At 42.2% G+C, this 20269-nt stretch overlaps 1 protein-coding gene across 2 annotated transcripts; it reads left to right on the top strand.

Moving 5' to 3' along the window:
- Positions 1 to 132: 132 nt before the first annotated feature.
- rab44 (RAB44, member RAS oncogene family) lies at positions 133 to 19622 on the top strand. 2 transcript variants are annotated; one of them, XM_076759117.1, is made up of 10 exons: positions 133 to 185; positions 558 to 12320; positions 13275 to 13348; positions 14692 to 14777; positions 14890 to 15024; positions 15107 to 15188; positions 17516 to 17630; positions 18134 to 18232; positions 18349 to 18425; positions 18533 to 19622. In XM_076759117.1, exons 2-10 carry the CDS (start codon positions 576 to 578, stop codon positions 18618 to 18620), a joined length of 12501 nt encoding a protein of 4166 aa, XP_076615232.1. In that variant the 5' UTR covers positions 133 to 185; positions 558 to 575; the 3' UTR covers positions 18621 to 19622. The 2 variants fall into 2 exon arrangements, with proteins under 2 accessions (XP_076615232.1, XP_076615221.1); XM_076759106.1 differs by having other exon boundaries at positions 14887 to 15024.
- The last annotated feature ends 647 nt before the right edge of the window (positions 19623 to 20269 follow it).

Raw genomic sequence — 20269 nt, 5'->3', positions numbered from 1 at the left:
GTGCTGAATGTTGTTGCTGAAGGCTGATGAAGCATGCAAGTGTAACCCACACAGGAAGCCATCAGTCATAGTTGCAGTATAGGAACAGCCCCCAGATATGTGAAATGTAACTACCGCTTAGCACAGGCTGATGCCATTACAAAGGAGCTCAGGGTGTTAGCTGACGGAGGTGCAAGATTGGGGTGGTGAGTACATGTGGCGTCGTAACAATTATGTCCAAGGCCTTAAATTCTGCTTCTGAGATCAATTTCATTTGTTGCTGAGAATTATTGGTGTCGTTTATCAGTAATTTCTTTTTAAAAGGATGAACAGTTTTCACTTGAGAGTCATGGCAGAATGGTTGAAGAAGTATCAGGAATCTGTATACATCTTTATGTTTTGTGAGGATACATTGTTGGAAATCCCTATTACTGTTTGGAATGGTTCCCAGTAGGTCATGGAGACAGAAATTACTAGTATACTTTTACTGTTGTAGATATTTTGTTGAGCTTTAGTTGTTATCTGATGTCAAAGGATAGTTGCTGACTCATTGCATAACTGAATGTTTCATGCTTTAGGAGACCAGATTAGAAGTCATGTCGGCTCAAAGTGCAAAGAAAAAAAGAATTGGTTCACGTCGCCGCGTGGCACACCAAAATAAAACATCAGAGCCTGATGAGTTCCACATAACGGACAGTGCCTCTGTAGCACAACGCTCCATACCAGAAGAAAATACTGAGTCATTAAATGTATTGGCTAACCCTGACAATTCGCAATCTGAAACCCAAAATCCACCGTCACCAGAACTCACTGAGAACAGAAGAAAACTGGGGTCTAGTAGAAGAAATAAAAGAGAAGTGCATGTCAAGGGCTCAGCAACTGAATCATACTCCAAACCCACAGAGGAAGATGAATCATACTTCAATCCTACAGAGGAAGTTGAGGAACAGACCAGGAGTAATGAAACCCCCAGAACAACACAAATGTCACTGGCAATACAATCTCAGAGGCAGGAAGAAGTAAATCAAGGGCATGAGCATTGCATCATGTCTGTGAGACATGACAGCTCCTTGTACTCAACCATTACACCTGAGTATTCTTCTGAGGTTCAACACGCTATTGCAATAAACTGTCCAGAGGCTGACCTGCAAAGTTTAATTCCCAAAAGTGAAAATCTGCAAGGAAACCAAGATAAAAATGACACTGACAATAACGAAATGGACAGGTCTGACACTCTTCAGAGTGAGGAACTCAAAGAAAATGCATGTCTTGTTGGCATCTCTGAGTTGACCAGTATTAGTGTACTGTCATGTCCCACAGTAGATCAACAGCTGATTGACCAGTCAAATTACAGGGAGATGCCAGAAGAAGAACCTCTCAACATGTATTCTGTAACAGAAAAAGAAAGCAACGAAAGGGACAAGGACACAGAATTGTTAAAGCAGGATGCAAATTTACAAGACAAGTGTTTGGTGACTGAGTCACATTTAAAATCAAAGGATATAGAGTCTTCTGTCACACCGGAGATATCCACAGAAAAACACAACCCCAGAGAGCACACAGAGCCTCAGTGCAGTGTTGAGCAAGTGATAGTTTCATCACCAAATGAGGAGTTGCCTAAAGATGAGGGACAAAATGAGACTGTCAACTCATTTGATGTCAAAGGTGCTCATCATTCAGACGAAGCCTCACACACTGTTCATGAACAGGAGGTTAAGCCAACACAAATCCATGAAATGCATCACTCCTCTGAAAGTGTGACACATGATGCCACAGAATATGCTGAAGTACTCTCTGGAAACCTGATAGACCAAGCTTACATCAGTGACACATACCAATCAGAGTCGATTGTGAAAAGTACTGATGATTCTGCGACCAAGCAGGAAGATTCTGAATCTTACCACGAACACAAAGAAGAAGTTGTAGAAAGTGCCGGGGGTAACGAAGCCCTCCAGACAACACCAGTGTTGGTGGCAATAGGCAGAACAGGTCAAGAAGAATCAAGTCAGAGGAGTGAGCATGATGTTATCATGCCTGTGACACCTGACAGCTCTTTGTATTCAGTCGTTATGCCTGATTATTCTCCTGAGGCCCAGAGCCCCACTACAACAAACGATCCAGAGGCTGACCTGGAAGATTTAATTGCCAAAAGTGAAAACCTTCAAGAAGATCGTGATGACAGAGAGGCTGACTTTAAAGTGGAGGTGTCTAATAAATCAGTGGGAGCCACACTGGAGGGAATGGACAAATCTGACACACTTCAGAGTCAAGAAGTCAGAGGTGCTCATCATTCAGAGGATGCTGGAGACAAGGTGCATGAACAGGAGGTTAATCCAACACAAATGCATGAAATCGATGACTCCTCTGAAAGTGTGACACATGATGCCACAGAACATTCTGAAATTATTTCTGGAAACCTGATAGATCAAGCTGACATCAGTGACACATACCAATCAGAGTCAGTTGTCAAAAGCACTGATGATTCTGCTACCAAGCAGGAAGATTCAAATCCTGATGACAAACAGGATGAGTGCCCTACAAGAGAAAACAAGTTTGAGGCTTTAGAGAACATAAATGAAGATCATCATGTGTATGAAACCAAGACACCAGAGATCAATGACACAGAAAGAGTAGACTTTGCACTGGGTCAGGTCCATGAGAGTGAAGGCACAGTAGATGAAGGTTTAAAACCCAGCACTGAGCAAACAGTGCATCAGGAACTCTTCTCTGAAACTGATGAGAGCAAATCTTCTTTACAAACCCTGCAATCAGAAATACATGCTCATTTGGACTCCCAACCTCAGCAGAATGACACAGACTTCCACCCCATTGGGAACAGAAGAAAACTGGGCTCCAGTCGTAGAAATAAAGGACGACAGCATGCCAAGGACTCTGATGCTGAATCATACCACAGACATACAGAAGAAGCTGTTGGAAATACCAATGATCATGAACCCTTTGAAATAACAAAAATGCCATTCATGATAGAGAAAGCAGCGTTGGAAAAATCTATGGAAACCATGTTGGAAGGAATGGACACGTTTGACATTGCTCAGACCGAAGAAGTTAGAAATCAAGTCAAAGACAATCAACGTGTTGGCACAATTGTTGGCATCTCTGAGCTTCCTGCTTCAAGTTTACCCTCTACTTTGACAGTAAATCAGCAGCCAATCAACCAATCAAATTGCACAGACATGCCAGAAGAAGATCTTCCCAAAGTGTATTCTGGAAGAGAGAGAGAAAGCAAGGATGGAGACGAGGACACAGAATTGTTGAGGCAGGATGGAAATTTACAGGACAACTATTTGGTGAGTGAGTCACATTTAAAATCAAAGGATATAGAGTCTTCTATCACACCAGAGAAGTCCACAGAAAAACACAACCCCAGAGAGCACACAGAGCCTCAGTGCAGTGTTGAGCAAGTGATAGTTTCATCACCAAATGAGGAGTTGCCTAAAGATGAGAAACAAAATGAGATTTTCAATTCATCTGATGTCAAAGGTGCTTATCATTCAGAGGATGCTGTACACAGCATTCATGATCAGGAGCATGAAATGGATCACTCCTCTGAAAGTGTGACACATGATGCCATAGAATATGCTGAAGTAATCCCTGGAAACCTGATAGATCAAGCTGACATCAGTGACACATACCAATCAGAGTCGATTGTGAAAAGTACTGATGATTCTGCAACCAAGCAGGAAGATTCAAATCCAGATTACAAACAGGATGAGTGTCCTACAAGAGAAAACAACTTAGAGGCTTTAGAGCACTCAAATGAGGATATTCATGTGTATGATATAAAGATATCACAGATCGATGACACAGAAAGAGTAGACACTGCACTCAGTCAGGTGTATGAGGGTGAAAGCCATGTAGAGGATGATATGAAACCCAAAGCTGAACAAACAGTTCATCAGGAGAAGGATGAGGAGAGTGACTTTTCTTTACACACTCTGCAATCACAAACGAATGCTCATTCGGACTCCCAGCCTCAAGAAAGCAACACAGGCTTCAACCTGATTGGGAACAGAAGAAAACTGGGGTCAAGCCGAAGAAATAAAGGAAGACACCATGCCAAGGACTCTGTTGCTGAATCTTACCACGAACACAAAGAAGAAGTTGTCGAAAGTGCCGAGGGTAATGAAGCCCTCCAGACAACACCAGTGTTAGGGGCAATAGGCAGAACGGGTCAAGAAGAATCAAGTCAGAGGAGTGAGCATGATGTTATCATGTCTGCGACACCTGACAGCTCTTTGTATTCAGTCATAATGCCTGATTATTCTCCTGAGGCCCAGAGCCCCACTACAACAAACGATCCAGAGGCTGACCTGAAAGATTTAATTGCTAAAAGTGAAAACCTTCAAGAAGATCGTGATGACAGAGATGCTGACTTTAAAGTGGAGGTGTCTAATGAATCAGTGGGAGCCACACTGGAGGGAATGGACAAATCTGACACACTTCAGAGTAAAGAAGTCAGAGGTGCTCATCATTCAGAGGATGCTGGAGACAAGGTGCATGAACAGGAGGTTAATCCAACACAAATGCATGAAATCGATGACTCCTCTGAAAGTGTGACACATGATGCCACAGAACATTCTGAAATTATTTCTGGAAACCTGATAGACCAAGCTGACATCAGTGACACATACCAATCAGAGTCGATTGTGAAAAGTACTGATGATTCTGCAACCAAGCAGGAAGATTCAAATCCAGATTACAAACAGGATGAGTGTCCTACAAGAGAAAACAACTTAGAGGCTTTAGAGCACTCAAATGAGGATATTCATGTGTATGATATAAAGATATCACAGATCGATGACACAGAAAGAGTAGACACTGCACTCAGTCAGGTGTATGAGGGTGAAAGCCATGTAGAGGATGATATGAAACCCAAAGCTGAACAAACAGTTCATCAGGAGAAGGATGAGGAGAGTGACTTTTCTTTACACACTCTGCAATCACAAACGAATGCTCATTCGGACTCCCAGCCTCAAGAAAGCAACACAGGCTTCAACCTGATTGGGAACAGAAGAAAACTGGGGTCAAGCCGAAGAAATAAAGGAAGACACCATGCCAAGGACTCTGTTGCTGAATCTTACCACGAACACAAAGAAGAAGTTGTCGAAAGTGCCGAGGGTAATGAAGCCCTCCAGACAACACCAGTGTTAGGGGCAATAGGCAGAACGGGTCAAGAAGAATCAAGTCAGAGGAGTGAGCATGATGTTATCATGTCTGCGACACCTGACAGCTCTTTGTATTCAGTCATAATGCCTGATTATTCTCCTGAGGCCCAGAACCCCACTACAACAAACGATCCAGAGGCTGACCTGGAAGATTTAATTGCCAAAAGTGAAAACCTTCAAGAAGATCGTGATGACAGAGAGGCTGACTTTAAAGTGGAGGTGTCTAATAAATCAGTGGGAGCCACACTGGAGGGAATGGACAAATCTGATACACTTCAGAGTCAAGAAGTCAGAGGTGCTCATCATTCAGAGGATGCTGGAGACAAAGTGCATGAACAGGAGGTTAATCCAACACAAATGCATGAAATCGATGACTCCTCTGAAAGTGTGACACATGATGCCACAGAACATTCTGAAATTATTTCTGGAAACCTGATAGATCAAGCTGACATCAGTGACACATACCAATCAGAGTCAATTGTCAAAAGCACTGATGATTCTGCTACCAAGCAGGAAGATTCAAATCCTGATGACAAACAGGATGAGTGTCCTACAAAAGAAAACAAGTTTGAGACTTTAGAGAACATGAATGAAGATCATCATGTGTATGAAACCAAGACACCAGAGATCAATGACACAGAAAGAGTAGACTTTGCACTGGGTCAGGTCCATGAGAGTGAAGGCACAGTAGGTGAAGGTTTAAAACCCAGCACTGAGCAAACAGTGCATCAGGAACTCTTCTCTGAATCTGATGAGAGCAAATCTTCTTTACAAACCCTGCAATCAGAAATACATGCTCATTTGGACTCCCAACCTCAGCAGAATGACACAGACTTCCACCCCATTGGGAACAGAAGAAAACTGGGCTCCAGTCGTAGAAATAAAGGACGACAGCATGCCAAGGACTCTGATGCTGAATCATACCACAGACGTACAGAAGAGGCTGTTGGAAATACCAATGATCTTGAACCCTTTGAAATAACAAAAATGCCATTCATGATAGAGAAAGCAGCGTTGGAAAAATCTATGGAAACCATGTTGGAAGGAATGGACACGTTTGACATTGCTCAGACCGAAGAAGTTAGAAATCAAGTCAAAGACAATCAACATGTTGGCACACTTGTTGGCATCTCTGAGCTTCCTGCTTCAAGTTTACCCTCTACTTTGACAGTAAATCAGCAGCCAATCAACCAATCAAATTGCACAGACATGCCAGAAGAAGATCTTCCCAAAGTGTATTCTGGAAGAGAGAGAGAAAGCAAGGATGGAGACGAGGACACAGAATTGTTGAGGCAGGATGGAAATTTACAAGACAACTATTTGGTGAGTGAGTCACATTTAAAATCAAAGGATATAGAGTCTTCTATCGCACCGGAGAAGTCCACAGAAAAACACAACCCCAGAGAGCACACAGAGCCTCAGTGCAGTGTTGAGCAAGTGATAGTTTCATCACCAAATGAGGAGTTGCCTAAAGATGAGAAACAAAATGAGATTTTCAATTCATCTGATGTCAAAGGCGCTCATCATTCAGAGGATGCTGTACACAGCATTCATGATCAGGAGCATGAAATGGATCACTCCTCTGAAAGTGTGACACATGATACCACAGAATATGCTGAAGTAATCCCTGGAAACCTGATAGATCAAGCTGACATCAGTGACACATACCAATCAGAGTCGATTGTGAAAAGTACTGATGATTCTGCGACCAAGCAGGAAGATTCAAATCCAGATTACAAACAGGATGAGTGTCCTACAAGAGAAAACAACTTAGAGGCTTTAGAGCACTCAAATGAGGATATTCATGTGTATGATATAAAGATATCACAGATCGATGACACAGAAAGAGTAGACACTGCACTCAGTCGGGTGTATGAGGGTGAAAGCCATGTAGAGGATGATATGAAACCCAAAGCTGAACAAACAGTTCATCAGGAGAAGGATGAGGAGAGTGACTTTTCTTTACACACTCTGCAATCACAAAGGAATGCTCATTCGGACTCCCAGCCTCAAGAAAGCAACACAGGCTTCAACCTGATTGGGAACAGAAGAAAACTGGGGTCAAGCCGAAGAAATAAAGGAAGACACCATGCCAAGGACTCTGTTGCTGAATCTTACCGCGAACACAAAGAAGAAGTTGTCGAAAGTGCCGAGGGTAATGAAGCCCTCCAGACAACACCAGTGTTAGGGGCAATAGGCAGAACGGGTCAAGAAGAATCAAGTCAGAGGAGTGAGCATGATGTTATCATGTCTGCGACACCTGACAGCTCTTTGTATTCAGTCATAATGCCTGATTATTCTCCTGAGGCCCAGAGCCCCACTACAACAAACGATCCAGAGGCTGACCTGGAAGATTTAATTGCTAAAAGTGAAAACCTTCAAGAATATCATGATGACAGAGATGCTGACTTTAAAGTGGAGGTGTCTAATAAATCAGTGGGAGCCACACTGGAGGGAATGGACAAATCTGACACACTTCAGAGTCAAGAAGTCAGAGGTGCTCATCATTCAGAGGATGCTGGAGACAAGGTGCATGAACAGGAGGTTAATCCAACACAAATGCATGAAATCGATGACTCCTCTGAAAGTGTGACACATGATGCCACAGAACATTCTGAAATTATTTCTGGAAACCTGATAGACCAAGCTGACATCAGTGACACATACCAATCAGAGTCAATTGTGAAAAGTACTGATGATTCTGCAACCAAGCAGGAAGATTCAAATCCAGATTACAAACAGGATGAGTGCCCTACAAGAGAAAACAACCTAGAGGCTTTAGAGCACTCAAATGAGGATATTCATGTGTATGATATAAAGATATCACAGATCGATGACACAGAAAGAGTAGACACTACACTCAGTCAGGTGTATGAGGGTGAAAGCCATGTAGAGGATGATATGAAACCCAAAGCTGAACAAACAGTTCATCAGGAGAAGGATGAGGAGAGTGACTTTTCTTTACACACTCTGCAATCACAAATGAATGCTCATTCGGACTCCCAGCCTCAAGAAAGCAACACAGGCTTCAACCTGATTGGGAACAGAAGAAAACTGGGGTCAAGCCGAAGAAATAAAGGAAGACACCATGCCAAGGACTCTGTTGCTGAATCTTACCACGAACACAAAGAAGAAGTTGTCGAAAGTGCCGAGGGTAATGAAGCCCTCCAGACAACACCAGTGTTAGGGGCAATAGGCAGAACGGGTCAAGAAGAATCAAGTCAGAGGAGTGAGCATGATGTTATCATGCCTGCGACACCTGACAGCTCTTTGTATTCAGTCGTTATGCCTGATTATTCTCCTGAGGCCCAGAGCCCCACTACAACAAACGATCCAGAGGCTGACCTGGAAGATTTAATTGCCAAAAGTGAAAACCTTCAAGAAGATCGTGATGACAGAGAGGCTGACTTTAAAGTGGAGGTGTCTAATAAATCAGTGGGAGCCACACTGGAGGGAATGGACAAATCTGATACACTTCAGAGTCAAGAAGTCAGAGGTGCTCATCATTCAGAGGATGCTGGAGATAAGGTGCATGAACAGGAGGTTAATCCAACACAAATGCATGAAATCGATGACTCCTCTGAAAGTGTGACGCATGATGCCACAGAACATTCTGAAATTATTTCTGGAAACCTGATAGATCAAGCTGACATCAGTGACACATACCAATCAGAGTCAGTTGTCAAAAGCACTGATGATTCTGCTACCAAGCAGGAAGATTCAAATCCTGATGACAAACAGGATGAGTGCCCTACAAGAGAAAACAAGTTTGAGGCTTTAGAGAACATAAATGAAGATCATCATGTGTATGAAACCAAGACACCAGAGATCAATGACACAGAAAGAGTAGACTTTGCACTGGGTCAGGTCCATGAGAGTGAAGGCACAGTAGATGAAGGTTTAAAACCCAGCACTGAGCAAACAGTGCATCAGGAACTCTTCTCTGAAACTGATGAGAGCAAATCTTCTTTACAAACCCTGCAATCAGAAATACATGCTCATTTGGACTCCCAACCTCAGCAGAATGACACAGACTTCCACCCCATTGGGAACAGAAGAAAACTGGGCTCCAGTCGTAGAAATAAAGGACGACAGCATGCCAAGGACTCTGATGCTGAATCATACCACAGACATACAGAAGAAGCTGTTGGAAATACCAATGATCATGAACCCTTTGAAATAACAAAAATGCCATTCATGATAGAGAAAGCAGCGTTGGAAAAATCTATGGAAACCATGTTGGAAGGAATGGACACGTTTGACATTGCTCAGACCGAAGAAGTTAGAAATCAAGTCAAAGACAATCAAAGTGTTGGCACAATTGTTGGCATCTCTGAGTTTCCTGCTTCAAGTTTACCTTCTACTTTGACAGTAAATCAGCAGCCAATCGACCAATCAAATTCCACAGACATGCCAGAAGAAGATCTTCCCAAAGTGTATTCTGGAAGAGAGAGAGAAAGCAAGGATGGAGATGAGGATGCGGAATTGTTGAGGCGAGATGGAAATTTACAGGACAACTATTTGGTGAGTGAGTCACATGTGAAATCAGAAGACATGGAGTCTTCTGTCATGCTGGAGATATCCACAGAAAAACACAGCTCAGGAGAACATACTGACATTGAATGCAGTGTTGAGCAAGCAGCATTTTCATCATCAGATGAGATGCTGTTGTCAAACGAGATACAAAAAGAGAATGAAAACTTAGCTAAAGTCAGAGGATGTCTGCATTCAGAGGTTGTTTTAAAGGAAATGCACAAAGAGGCGGTTAAGCCAACACAAATGCAAGAAATGCCTCAAATTGAGTTGTCCTCTATTATGGAAAGTGAGTCCTCTTTACAATCCCTGCAATCAGAAACAAATGCTCTTTTGGACTCTCAACCTCAGGACAATTCTGTGAGAATAGAGGAGCAAACCCACACAGGCTTCAATCCCACTGGGCACAGAAGAAAACTGGGGTCTAGCCGAAGAAATAAAGGAAAACAGCATGTCAAGGACCCTGCTCCTCAAACACACAACAAGCCTAAAAAAGAATTTGAAGAAAATACAAGGGGTGATCAAGCCCTTCAAACAGCAAAAATGCCATTAGCAACTGAAACGATAAGGCAGGAAGAATTCAAAAAGCAAACAAATTTAGACCTCGAACCTGCTCAGGAAATCAAAAAAACTGTATATGCCAACGAAAACACAGAAACGATGGCAGAAGAAAACAAAATTTCATCACAGAATGTTATGGACAACAGTACAATCATGACAACAGACATTACTTCAAGCTCAGAGAAAGATGACTCTGTCAAATCTAATAAGGATGTCAATGAGGAGGAAAATCTCATAACAGAGCCTGAGAACTTAAGTCAGTTTACAGGATATGACACAGTTAAAATGGACTTGAAACAATCGCTTGAAGATGATTCAGACATACAGAGTATCTCATATTATCGTCACAGTGTTAGCACCGAGGCAATCACTGCCTGTCAGGTCCTAAAGACAGAGGCTTTATCTTATGACAAAGACTCACTGGAACAAGAAATGACTCTGAAACAGACAATCAAAGACTATTTTAAAAAAGCAGAAAGTTCAATGGATGTACAGGTTTTTGAACAGGGTGAAGTTGGAGAAAAACATGAAGATCCTGCAAAGAAAGACCATGAGACCGAAGATATGAATGCTTCACAGGAGGTCTCACAGGCTGAACTGACAGCTGTGGACGTGTCTGAGGAAAGTGGGATTTCTATAGCAGTAGGTGCATGTAACAGCCAACAAGGGACACAAGAAAAAACTCATGTAGATAACAGTGAAAATTTACAAAGGACGTCCAACCAGAAGAGAAGAAAAATGGGCTCGACTCGCCGGCCTCAACTCAAGAGGAAACCAGAGGAAGGAACGGACAGCAAATATGAAACAAAAGAAAGTGACTTCAACGTAGAAGATGAAGAGAGAAATTTTGACAAAATGGAAGTAGTAGGGAAGTTACCAATGAGTGTCACTGAAGAGGTGTCACAGAATGAAAATGCAAAATCATCAGTGAGTCCCGTGAATAAAGAGCAACAGGAAACTAATCAAACCAGCACTGTTCACAACAAGGGCCAAAGGCTACAGAGCAGTACATCTGACCTGCAGAGTGAACAGAGCAGTATGATATCAAACATAAATGATTTGACGGCTCTCCTTCCTGAGCAGTCTGCCTCCCACCATGGAAAAACTGATAATCCTGTGAAGTGTGTTCAGGTATCTGATACAGGGGATAGTGAGAGGAATATTACTGTAGACGCTACAAACACTGGTTTTACAGGAGGGAGCTTTGTGTCTGTCTGTGAGACCACACAGAGTACACAAAACAATGAGGAAATGCCAGAGGGTGTAAATGTAATGCAGGACCGAGCTCTGAAATCAGCAGAAACACCAGTTGTGGCTGTGGCCGATTTGGAAATCATCAAGTCTGCAGTCAGAGGAGGAGCTGAAGGGGAGCACAAAGATGCACAGGCCAGTACACAAGATCTGAACGACGTGAATGAAGGAGCTCACGATAAAAACCTTGAGATGAAGGATGCAAGTCCCAACTTAAATTTGGCCAACAGGAGAAGAAAGTTGGGCTCCACCCGCAGGAATCTCGGATCACGAAACAAAGGGGAAGACTTGCATCAAAAGCAGGAGGTGGATAAGGAGGCAACAGAAGCAGCAGCAAATGTTGCAGATGTAAAGAGTGAGAGTTTCCTCTGCATCAAAGAAAAAGAAGAGCTACAGGTTCACATAGAAGACAAAGACAGTGACTCTGAACAAAGGAAAGAAAAAGTTTTTGAAGCAGTGGAGCGCAGCCACACTGGTGAGTCCCACTTCAAGCCACCGGCTCAGCAGACAGTTGAAGTAAATCCTGTTTCTCATGGTCAGCTAGTAGAAACAGAGCATCAGCTAACTCCTGGTCATTTCCCAACAATACCACCCACTTCTTCCAAACACGATGGAGGAGAAGGAGAAAGGAGAAGGAGAAAACTGGGATCTCACCGGAAGTCACGTGGACACCAAAGCAGTGACGACCAAACTGCAAGAGGGGGCGGAATAATAGATACGCAAAATAGGAGAGTTGTCAGGAGTGTCATTGATGAAAGTGCCACCGGGACAACTGAAGAAGCACCTGTGGGCCTGGACAAAATATCAGAGGTAAGTGCAAAGAGCATTTTTTATTTATTTCTTACTATCGAAGTATTTCTACTGGATATCTTTAATTCTGACTGTTTTTGACATTGTGCTTAAACTGATGAACAGATAGTCTTTATTGTATTTTGTGCCTTTAGCCTGACAAAGCTGATTATTATTGAACAATCCTCAGTGCACTTTTGCACAGTAAGCGTACGTCGTGCTGCTGTACTTCCCATTTGCATAAAACCTCTTGCACAGCGCTCAAGTGTTGTTGCAAAAAGAACAAAAATGACACAAGGAACCAAAAGGAGGAACATGCGGCTCACACTACACATTTCACAGGGTGAAAAGGAGAACATAAACATGTGTCTGACATCTTGGTCCTAATAGTGGTGTGTATTTTGATCTTTTATTTTCTTACATAAGTGTAAATGACAGCCGGCTGAGAAGCTGTGGCAGAGGAGATACCTGCAGTAAAAGCATATCATGCAAAGCTAAACCTTCACAACCGAGAAAATGCCTTGCACAAATGTTTTTCTTGCAATGCACATTTATTTAATAATAAAAATGGCTTGTTTTTTCATATGCTGGTATTTATATAAAAGCCCTGTCACCTTCCATTTCTCTGAAATGTCATATTTTAGTGGTTGTAGCGTTACATCATTGTTACATCACATATCAGTGGGAGTACAAACAGTACAAATTCCTGAAAATCTGATAATATCCTCGTATAACACTTCACAAAACAAACACCTCACTTTCTGTATGCTGGAGTATTATTCCTGTCCGATCTGCAATCGCTGGCTTTCAGAGCCTAGTGTAAAACAAGTGAAGATTATCCTTTCATCACTGGGCAAACCAAAGAGAAAACACTGTGTGTGCTGTACATCAAAATGTCATTATAGATGAAATCTGCCATCAAAATAGTACTTCTCCTGGTCTCACCTCATGATTGAGACGTTTTTGTCCGTGCAGGTTGATGAAAGTGACAAGAGACCATCATCCAGCATCAGCACCTCAGAGGCTGGAGAGCACTCGATGCCTGCGAGGTAAGTCAAACGTCAAGGCTCAGCACTGCAGCCTGCAGGGCTCGTCCAGCCACGCACAGCAAAGTGTTGGTATACCTTGTTTGGTTAGTATCACAGAAGAATTCACATTGAAATCAACCTGCACTAAGGGTCAGTGAACTTATAAATCTATTACAGCTTAGTTAATTCAATCACAGGCAGACTGGATCGCAGTGATTACATACATCAACTATAACCTCAGCCACTAAGAATAACACTAGAAAGCCTGGTTTTATGTGCAACTGCTCATCTGTAAACAGTAATTATATCAAGAGTTATGCGACTCTCCCAGACAGTCTGCTACTTACTTTCCCTCCACATAGTGTTTAGAACAAGAGCTCTATGTCTCAGCTTGCCGTTTAATCCTATTTTAATATTGCACCAACAATTCTGCATCATTTTTTTAATCTAATCTGGATTTTATTACAAAGGCCTCTAACATCAGTTCACAATGTCCACGCTGAAGACGTTTTGCCACTCATCCATGTGACTCATCCGTGCCTCAGCCTCTGACTCATGCAAGCCTTACGTCTGCACTAATCCTCATGCACATAGTATAGTAAACACAGTGTGCAGTATGAACACATGTTCTGACAGGATGTTAGTGACTGCTGATGAGCAGGCTGGTGTGAGTTCACCGCCGGTCATCTGAGACGAGAGAGGTGGACATGGTTGCAGCTGAGTTATTCTGATGCTCAGTGTAACCATCTAAAAAGATCACAGCCATTACAAACACTCATTTGTCTCCGCCAGTTTCTGACTTTTTAACAGGTCTGTAATGGAGGACAGACAAAAGGGAAGGCGCAGTGAAATCGCTGCTGGATGGTTCCTTTTATTGTGTTTGGTTGATATTAAGTGTAAATTGTAAATTATTACAATGAATGTAATAAGGTGAGCTTATGTATGTCAGTGTGTTTTGTAACGTCTCTAATGTTGTGCAGCAAATTCCTTTAATCAAGGACAGTTTTCTCCTTCGGGAGACAATGAAAGCAACCTGGATACACGGCCTTGTAATGTGTATTTTTAGAAATATTCTTGCTCTGAAATTATATGTTGAAGTTGATGAAGATGGGACTCTTGTACTTCTAATTCTACTACAATTTAAGGGAACGATACAACATCTCCTAAGATGTACAACTCACCAAATGTCTTTTTATGAAGGTTTGAGGTCTCAGCTTCAGACATCAACAGGGTCTAATCTCAAAGAAAGGCCAACAGTTGGGGAGGAATACAGATCACTGAGCTAAAAAGTTGCAGAATCCTGAATCCTGAAATGTAGTATGTATACGCTGTGTTTTGTTTGAACTTGGCTGTCTGTTACGCAGTGAGACGACTCCTGTTCGAGCGACTCCAGTTCGTCCTGATGCCGAGATCCACCTGGTTCAAGACAGTCCAAAGACGTTTTCTCTGGGTAAACAGAGCATTATTTATACACAGCAGAATGTTGCTGATGGTAAACAGATAATGACAAAGGGAATATGAATACACAGAGACAGAAATACAGCGTGTTTTTGTTTCAGCAGATAGTTCCAGAGGAGAAGCTCTGACGTCTAACCGTTACAATGTGCTCATGGTTGGAGACAGCAGTGTGGGCAAAACCTCCTTCATGAAAAGAGCTCAGAGTGGGAAGTTTTCTTTAGATTTACCCGCCTCTGTTGGTAAGATCCTGAACTTATCCTACCATAGTCCCATGAATGTGTGTAAATATACAGAATAACGCAACATAAATACGTTTTGTAGGGCTTGACTCCTGCATGTGGACTGTGTTGGTGGATGGAAAACCTGTGGTGCTGCAGCTGTGGGATACAGCGGGTCAAGAGAGGTGGGTTTCCTGTTTTCTTTGACTGTGCATTATGGGGAACAACATAGAACCTGTTGTGGCAATTCTAAAATGCCACTTCCTGACAAATTGAGGAACGAGACAAAGGGATCTCTTTCGCCTTTGTTAATGCTCGCCGCACGGCACACGAAGCAAATGTTAGTTCATAATGTGTGCACCGAAGAGAAACCGCTCGGCCCTTTCATACCTCGCAACCGTCTTATCTCGCCTTTCTGTCCTGATGCTTTGTCCGGCCGGAGCTGTCTGTCCTGACCTTTCTGACTGTTGCAACCCTCTGTAGTGTTCCCACAGGCCCAGCTCCCACAGGACAAACAGCCTCTCTCAGAGGCACCTTTGTTTCTAGTCTTTCACTCTGACTTTATGACCTATCAAAATGTTACACTTTTATTGCAGTGTTAAACTCCAAACAGACCTTCTGTGGTCACGCACATCTCATGATCCCTTCTGTTATATTTATGGTGCTTTGGTAAGAGCTAAAGTTCACTCGAGCAGAGGTCACAGTCACAAGATTCAAAGTAATCAAACTTAGGAGGAAATGAGCATGATTATATTACGCATAAAGCATGACAAGATGAAACATGGTCACAGATACACATGGGATATGTGTAATTTCTCTCACAGAACTACTGAAAATAAATGAGTCATCCCAGTTATTTTACCTCTTTAGCAGCCTGTCTGACACGTAGTGAGACATATGTAAGGTGATTTCTTTGCAGCATATTGTACGTAGGAGAACCGTGAAGACTTGTGATATCTTATGATGGGATCAAATCCATAAGTATTCAACATCTCCCAACCCAAGAATTCAAGTCATCTTCCACATTTCAGGAAATATTTATGAAAATGAGTTCGGGGAAGAAGAAAGGTAAAAGGACATGTGTGTTCTGTATCCTTTTTTTTGTAATAGGAAATAAACAGTGGTGCAAAATCATAAACTACATCCAATATTAATGATAGCTACTTATGAGTTTTGGGGTCTTTCGATCTGCCCCTGTTGAGGAAGAGTGCTTTCGGTAGATCTTGAAGCTGCCATAAAAGATTAAGAAATACATTTGCTGGCTTCATGTGCCTCATGACTAGCATCTTGAACTACTTCGGATCATTCCCCGACCATGTGACACCGTACACTGTCTGGTCCAGGAGTCCTGGTGATGCCTGCTGTGGGTATGAACAGCACCTAGTCATTGGTAGGAAGGAAGGTCATAGGCTGGGAGTCACCAGCAAAAGTACAGGGTGTTATTTTGCGGTTTATCATGACCTGAATGTTGTACCACACGTGTCTTATTATTCCTGGAAGCGATGGTGGACTTCCTGTGTATAGAGGCACTTATACAGGTCTGGTGGCCCAGCACAGTTTGTCTCTGTCCTGACGGCTTCTTGTCATCAAATCTGAAAGCAGCTCAGCTCAGCTAACTGAGTCCTTTTGTAGCTCGTACACCTCGGCAGCCAGCCAAGACGTCTGACAAGCACATGTGACGATGCTTACATAAGTGACATCCTCTGTGCACTTGTTATTGTAGCCAATCAAAGATATCTCAGCTATGAGACACAACAGGCAGCAGCCTCCCTGAACATGTTGCTCAGAACATTCTTAAAGTGTTGAGAAGTCTCCTTCAGGCCAAGTTGAAACCTGTTTCAGAACTGGTTTGGCACACCTTAGAGATGTTTTGTGTGCTGGAACAGATTTAGTCCCAGCTGCAGAGGTGGATATAACATACTGCATGCAGTGTGTAGACCTCCACATGTTCACAGCACATGTTGGCTGACATATTTAGATGAGCAGGGTTGAAATACGTGTCAGGGTGTGCAGTTCACACAGAGTTTACAGGGAGTGTTAATATGTACACACATCTTCCTTTTGTCAGTTTAAACCAGTCTAAGAGCTCATTCATGTCTTTTTTTCTATAAGCAGATTTAGGCCCCAAAACACAAATAAAAGGACACCACATAAAAAGACAAGTTTGACACTAGCTTTGTGGATTTAAGACATGATAATTCACTCAGCTTCAGAGCAGAGGCCATTATGCAACGACTGCGCTTACATCATCAGTCTTTACAGGAAAGACTGAAAGTGGCTTAAAAAGCTTCAGCAGAGTCTCTGCAAACTCAGCTAATCAGTATCATTACATAATTAGAAGCACACCTTCTACCTTTGGGGGTGTCTCTCACTGCTTCACATCACGAGTTTGTGAGGTTCACTTTTGAATGGCTGTGAGAAAAGTAATTCAGTTGCTGTGCTGTGTAACGTTTGTGGCCTCTCCTGATTTAAAGAGGTCAAATCTGATTGCATTCATTATTTCCCTTCACAGGTTTCACAGCATCACAAGACAGATTTTCCATAAAGCCCAGGCGTTTCTCTTGATGTATGACATCACTTCCTCTCAGAGTTTCTCTGCAGTCAGCTACTGGGCAAACTGTATTCAGGTATGGTGTGTTTGAGCTTCACCACACTACTGGCTTTGTTTGTAATGATTTCAGAGATGTTGAAACTGCAGGTGTCACTCAGGGCCAGACATGCTGTGAAGTTGCAGCAATGTGTAATTAGTGTTAGAATTTTTCAGTACCGATGCCAGTTCACTACTGGTTTCATATCAAACTTGGAAATGGATCAGAAATTGAATTCCGTACCACAAAGCAGACGTACATACTGAAGTACGGCTATGATGTGTTTTTAAGAGTGAAGTCTTTGGTACTGTGAGTATGTTTTCATGTCAATACTTTTATACTTTACTTATACGTTACTTATACTTATTTTAAGTAACATTTCGAATGCAGGACTTTAACTTGCTTAAGTAAAACTTCTGAATACTTCTTCAAGCACTGACAGAAACTACAAATAATATCTACGTCACTGGTATTGAGTATTAATGTTGAATTTGCACCAAGAAAGATGCTTGAATGACAGTCCAAACTCATGTGTTTTGCAGGAAGGAGCTGCAGAAAATGTGACCATCCTACTTCTTGGAAATAAGAGTGATTGTGCACAGCGAGCAGTTAAACCTCAGGAGGGGGAAATTCTTGCTAAGGTTTGACTCTGTGGCAGTACATCTACTCACACTTGGCTCATCTGGTGATGCCAGAATATGACGAAGTACTTCTGATTATCAAACTCCCACTAAAGCCAGCAGTTTTACTTCCACAGGAGTACAACTTTGAATTCATGGAGTGCAGCGCAGCCACAGGGGAGAATGTGATTCGGTCTTTGGAAACAGTGGCCAGGTAACACATTTGACATCTGCCACTGACCTTTCTCTTGACCTTGATCTGGCTTTTTTAAACGCATGTCCTTTAATCTTCTTGGTGCTGACTGCTTGTGTCGTTGCCAGGATGTTGATCCAAAAAGCTGACACAAGAGAGGAAACCACGGTGTTACACAAAGAGCCCCAACAGAAGAAATCGTCAGGATGTTGCTGAACAGATGTGTGTGTGTATGTGTGTGTGTGTGTGTGTGTGTGTGTGTGTGTGTGTGTGTGTGTGTCAGCGGATTGACGTGGAAAGTTTGTACATCACATCTAAAGTTGGAGCTCAGACCAGCTTTGGCTCTTCTGATCTGTCTTTTTTTACAAATGCGTTTAAGATCTTTTCACATTGACCTGCAGCTGGTTTATCATTTCTAACAAGCCTTACAAGTAAATTATTGAGTTAGAGGATAATGTTTACTATTTACTTCATGTATATACTTCACTGTGTAGCTGGTGCAGGCTTTCTTCAGAGATGGATCCATGAACAGTTGTAAGTAATCACGGAAATCATTATCATATAATGAATAATGCATTTTTTTTCGTAGCATTTTGCTCTGAGTTTTATCGACTTTCCTTCTGGAACTTTATTATACGGGTGCAATCTCAACTGATCACATGAAGTCAATGTTTGCAAAGTCTTCTCCCAGACTGACGTGGTTCCATTTCAAGATTAATTAACTAATCTCACTGAGAAGCTAATGATTTAGTACTTTAGTACTTTGAGTTCAGAAATGTTTCTGAGGTCCTCAGTTGAAAAACAGTTTCCACGAAGAGGATCCTCTTTATTGTACCGCTATTGAGTACTTGCTCTCCAGTGTCTGTATGTCTATACTATCGTACATTTCAGTGTTTACAAGCAGCTGGTGCAATATGCCCGTGAACAACAGCATCGTTTTCATTTTTGGAGCTGTTACGACATTTTTTATCATCTGTTCAGAATGAATTACGTCCTTCCTGCAATTGTCTCACAGCCGCCAGGTCGGCCAGATATTCATAAATAACTTTCATGCTTCTATAATTTAAGACAGTGGTAGTAAAATACTTAACAGGCTTTAAATATACATGTCAAATTATTTTTTATTCTATTTCTGTGCATTTCCCCGCAACTTGTGTTGCTAAACGCCAAATTGCTCTGTCATGTGTCACGCTTAATAAACCTCCAGAACAACAACCACATGCTATCAAAGTTCATTTGAGTCCTCATCGAGGTTGTGTTTCCAGGCTGACAAAGACAACAGTGTTCCCACTGGAACAACAAGTCCTTCACTGGTATGGAGAGCATGACATCGGCGCCACTGCAATAACCTCATAACATCTCAAAGGAGCTTTTGTGGGAAACAGAAATGCTGACACAGCATCTTCCACCATCATCAGAAGACACAGACAATTACACCAGATCTGATATTAGTGACTGGCTCTGACTTCACTGGCTACATTTACCAGAGAATTATCCCTCTTGCCCCCAGTAATTCAGATAATTCAGTTTGAGGCTGGAACATGTAAACAATGTTTGAAAACTGAACAGCAGAAAAGAGTCCATAATTTCAGACATTTACTGGAAAAGATCAATGTAATTTGGTTCGAGCTGCAGGGGAAAAATAGTGTTCAACTAGTTAAACTTTGAATTAATCAGAAGTAACTGCTGCTGTTGCCTCAAGACTTTTAATGAGGACACAGCAGGTCAGCGAAACAAAGGATCAGGTCTGTCCACAGATAAGCAGACAATTCAACATTTCTCAGAATAAATAATTGATGAATGTTTCAGTATCAAAAGACGCAGCTCTTTCCAGGAAACCTCCCTGAGAAATTAAAGACCTGCTA

The sequence above is a fragment of the Chaetodon auriga genome, chromosome 2, assembly GCF_051107435.1.
Source record: "Chaetodon auriga isolate fChaAug3 chromosome 2, fChaAug3.hap1, whole genome shotgun sequence".
NCBI classification, from domain to species: Eukaryota; Metazoa; Chordata; class Actinopteri; order Chaetodontiformes; family Chaetodontidae; genus Chaetodon; species Chaetodon auriga.
Note: the sequence above shows the minus strand (reverse complement) of the source record. Positions and strands in the feature narration are given on the sequence as shown.